Below are 4,680 nucleotides of genomic sequence, written 5' to 3'. Positions count from 1 at the left end.
AGAGAGAGAGAGAGAGAGAGAGAGAGAGAGAGAGAGAGAGAGAGTGAGTGAGAGAGAGAGAGAGAGAGAGAGAGAGAGAGAGAGAGAGAGAGAGAGAGAGAGAGAGAGAGAGAGAGAGAGAGAGAGAGAGAGAGAGAGAGAGAGAGAGAGAGAGAACACGCATAGTTGATTAACGCAAATTTATTGCAATGAAACAAACAAGAACACGAACACTTTCTTTGCTTGAAATATAAATTCGTTCCAGATTATCTTGGATTCTTGTCATTGGGCCTCATCAACTTAGGAGTAAAAAAAAGAAGAAAAAAACAACCACACACACGTACACAACTTAATGTAACTGAATGGAATTTGGTGCTCTGCAACTGAAGACGAAGAAGAAACTCATTGCGGCATTGTGAAATTGAAATTGAAAACTCCTCCATGAATGGGCGCATTAAAGGTCACTGCTGGCTGGCGGAGTGTATTTCCGCCTGAGGCCGAGGCACTGGAATCTGCGTCATCAGTAGTTGACGTCATAGCTCCCAACTTTGAGACTGTGCAAGTGCGCGTGGTTGACAGAATTCGGGAAACTTGCAGTTGCTGGTTGTCGGACATTTTCGCGTAACTGAGTACAGACTGAATGTTTTTATGTCCTGATTTCTCCATTATATGGGTTGGGGGAACTCCAGAATCATTGAGCTTCTGTAGCAGTGTCTTCCTCGCCGAGGTACCCGAGATTCGTTTACTTGTGGTGGAAGATATCTCGGACGCGGCCGCCATTTCTTTCATCAAACTGCCGATTGTGTTCACTCCCATCGGCATTGCACGAAACCATTGTTTGCCTGGTTTCGGATCATATCATGGACGCATGTGAGGTAGAACGGATAGTTGGAGCCGCATGTTTCTGCAGGGCGAAGAGAGGCATATTTCTCGAAGATCTTCACAGGGCACCGCTCAGGGTTTTCAACATCTTCATACGCTCGCGGTTTTGCCCTGACATCCTGCCTGGAGACCCCTGTTCTTGTTTTCGTGGTTCGCTCGTTGAATTCCAAGAAGCGGTGGCCACTGCTGTCCATCTGAACAGTTACGTCGGACCAGCACATCTGGCGATGTTCGGTTCTTGCCCGCATTCCAAAGTGGAGGCAGTTCAACCACCACAGGGTGTTGATTATGGCTCTTGGTGTGGACACTCCCAACTGACCAGAGTCCCACAGTGTTTCCACCTCTTCGTCCGTTAGTGCACACGCTCTTTGAGGTAAGTTTCCTTTCCCTGCTGATTTCAGCTTTTTTTGTTTGCTTTTTGCAACTGCTCGAACGTTTTCAAACAGCGTATCATTGCTGGAAAAAATCTTGCCTTTTCCGTTCGCTGCCATGTGCCGATCGACGGCGGACAGAAATCCTCGAATCGTACCTGGTTCATATTCATCTTCGCGTTTCACCGTTGTAAGAAACTTGACAAGAATGTTTGCAACAAGTTTTGGATCCTCAATTTTCGCTATATCAGCTGATCTCATCTGTTTTGCAAACTCTTCGGTTTGAAGAATGAAATCTGAAATCAGCCGTATCACATGTTCAGTTTTTCTTTTGGTGTTGGCGTTTTCTGTATCGGTGATGAGAGCGTTCACATCGTCATCAGTCACTTTCTCGAATCTCCTTTTTTTGGGCGCAGCGGCCATTAAATTTTCGTCCTCTTCATTGAAGTCTTCTAAGAAAAAGTCGCTTATCAAATCAAAATCGCCGTCCATCTTGACGAACGAACGTTGGCGTGTGAATACACAACCGGAAATAGATCTAGATCTAAATTGATCTCTATGACCCGTGCCTTGATACCATTGAGATCATAGGAGATGCACAGCAGTGCCGATACCAGGTTTCTTTAGCTTCACTTTAAAATGATATCAGAACGATAGTTATTCACTTGAAAGTGAACACAGGAGAGTTGTATACATGCAGATACACACACGAAATCAGCGACAGCATGAACGGAAAGCCGAATTTCGATCACAATTTCGAAGTTATAATTGAAAACAATGAGAGTTTAAAAGGAATGAGCTCTGTCTGAAAGAAATAATTATAGACTGCTCAGTTATTTTGCTTTCGTTGGTAAAGCTTTTCACACACGACAAAACTAAATCCAAGGTTGTGTGTGTGTGTCATGTGTGTGTGTGTATATATATATAATATATATATATATATATATATATGTGTGTGTGTGTGTGTGTGTGTGTGTGTGTGTGTGTGTGTGTGTGTGTGTGTGTGTGTGTGTGTGTGTGTGTGTGTGTGTGCGTGTCTGTTATTGCTGAGCATAAGTCATAATGATTTAAAAAGTTCAGAAAGCCTGCACTTGGTCAGATATGTATCTTTCAACCTTTCAGCTGAGTAAACTTTGTTTAGTCTTTCTGTGCTCGAAGTAAAATAAAAAACTGGCCTGGTTTGAGCAGTGACACAGGGAAATCTGTACATCAAACCTCAGCCCTGCAGAGATAAATTCTCTCCAGAGTCTTCGGAGTTGTCAGCGTTTGGAAACTTGATAGTCTGCTACCGACGGTGGGAAAGTTCTTGACCACAGCATGGCAGGTCAAAATAACACACTGGGACCGAAGCGGCGGTGGAACTTCAATCAATCAATCAATATGAAGCTTATATAGCGCGTATTCCGTGGGTACAGTTCTAAGCGCTTGTCGAAGAGTTGTCAACACAGGACTAACAAAGAAACTAACATCTACAGACGGACACGAACCCTATCACACACTAGCAAACCCTGATAAACATACAACAAACAACTGTTTAACAACAATGTACACATCAATAGCTAGGTCCAAACAAAATAATATTAAGCACAAAGAAAACACCTCTCACAGAGCACAGCACAAGAATGTCTTTTGGGGCACAACACATCACGTCGAGCATGAAAGTCGCAGCCAGCTACGGGAAGAACTGAGTCTTCAACCTACTCTTGAACGCGTCAAGAGAGGGGCTCTGGCGAAGCTCAAGCGGCAGGGAGTTCCAGACGGAGGGGCCCGCGGAGGGAAATGCACGCTGACCAGCAGATGCGAGTTTCGAGCGAGGGATGTGGAGGCGGAGAGGGTCAGCAGCAGAACGAAGGGGACGGTCGGAGGGCTGGGTGTAAACTTAATTGATACCGACATGGTTGCTGCACAAACGGCCAGCTAAGCCACTCCTCCTCCTGGCACGTGCGAACACTGCGATGGCGCGTGCTATGACTGCGCCTGAACTGTATTGCGGCTTTGGATTCGTTGTTACAAGGACAACGATTGCAACAACTTCACCCTCAAAGACCCAATCAAGGTTGACATGATATTTCGAATTTCTGACGTGCTTTGGGGCCCAAAAATGCATTCTACAAATTACGTTCATAATATGGATATCCGTCACTCATTGTGAAAACTGTTGCTCTTCCACAATGATGACAACAATTATCTTAGGTGGCTTAAAGGTTGGGGGTCTGATGACACTCTTTTGGACTCTCCAACGGCAATGAGCTGAGGTTGTAAATTGATTGTTGGGGGTGGTCTGGGTGGCCGAGTGGTAAACGCACTTGCCTCGGAAGCGAGGGGTTGCGAGTTCGACCCTGGGTCAGGGCGTTAGCAATTTTCTCCCCCCTTTTCTAACCTAGGTGGTGGGTTCAAGTGCTAGTCTTTCGGATGAGACGAAAAACCGAGGTCCCTTCGTGTACACTACATTGGGGTGTGCACATTAAAGATCCCACGATTGACAAACGGGTCTTTCCTGGCAAAATTGTATAGGCATAGATAAAAATGTCCACCAAATATCCGTGTGACTTGGATTATTAGGCCGTGAAAGGTGAATGCTCGCCCTACTAGGCTTGAGGTTTGCTGGCCGATGTGAATGCGTGATATATTGTGTAAAAAAATCCATCTCACACGGCATAAATAAATCCCTGCGCCTTGAATCCATGGTTGAGATATGTGCGCGATATAAATTGCATAAAATAAAATAAAATAAATACAAGTTGGGGGACTGATGACACTCCTTTGGACTCTCCAACGGCAATGAGCTAAAGTGGTTGTGGGGGGAAAAGGTTGGGGGACCGATGACACCCCTTTGGACTCTCCAACGGCAATGGGCTGAAATGGTTGTGGGGGGAAAAGGTTGGGGGACTGATGGCACTCATTTGGACTCTCCAACGGCAATGAGCTAAAGTGGTTGTGAGAAAAAAGGTTGGGGGACTGATGAAACTCCTTTGGACCCTCCAACGGCAATGAGCTGAAGTGGTTGTGGGGGGAAAAGGTTGGGGGACCGATGACACTCATTTGGACTCTCCAACGGCAATGAGCGTAGGTGATTGTTGGGGGGAAAAGGTAGGGGGACCGATGACACTCATTTGGACTCTTCAAAGGCACAAGGAGTCGCACCTCTTCACCCCTTCTTGTGCTGCTCTTTCCCAAACAGGTTCGAACACAATATTCAATTAGCTCCTTTTCCCTCGTCTTCCCTCCTTAAAACCACTGTTACACCAGGAACACCACCACCGCCACCATCACCACTACCCGGTGGCAGTCCCCTGGCTACTTTAAAGAAATGGTCACTGCAACGGCATGGAATCGAGTGCCATGTTGAGCATAACTTATTTTCAATGATTTGGCTCACCAAAATAAAGTGTCTCATATATCAGTGGTGCTCAAGAACTTTGTAAGAAAAAAAAATGAAGCGTGTTTT

The 4,680-nt window shown here is 45.6% G+C and overlaps 1 protein-coding gene across 1 annotated transcript; it reads right to left on the bottom strand.

Moving 5' to 3' along the window:
- Positions 1–785: 785 nt before the first annotated feature.
- On the bottom strand, positions 786–1,724 carry LOC138950014 (transcriptional regulator QRICH1-like). The gene has a single exon (XM_070321796.1). The coding sequence runs from the start codon at positions 1,722–1,724 to the stop codon at positions 786–788; it is 939 nt and encodes a 312-aa protein (XP_070177897.1).
- Between the last annotated feature and the right edge of the window lie 2,956 nt (positions 1,725–4,680).

This window comes from Littorina saxatilis, linkage group LG16 (assembly GCF_037325665.1).
Source record: "Littorina saxatilis isolate snail1 linkage group LG16, US_GU_Lsax_2.0, whole genome shotgun sequence".
In the NCBI taxonomy this organism is placed as follows: Eukaryota; Metazoa; Mollusca; class Gastropoda; order Littorinimorpha; family Littorinidae; genus Littorina; species Littorina saxatilis.
Note: the sequence above shows the minus strand (reverse complement) of the source record. Positions and strands in the feature narration are given on the sequence as shown.

What these genes read in the sequence shown, in the direction of transcription:
- LOC138950014 (XM_070321796.1), bottom strand. Translation starts at nt 1,724, where the DNA reads ATGGACGGCGATTTTGATTTGATAAGCGACTTTTTCTTAGAAGACTTC.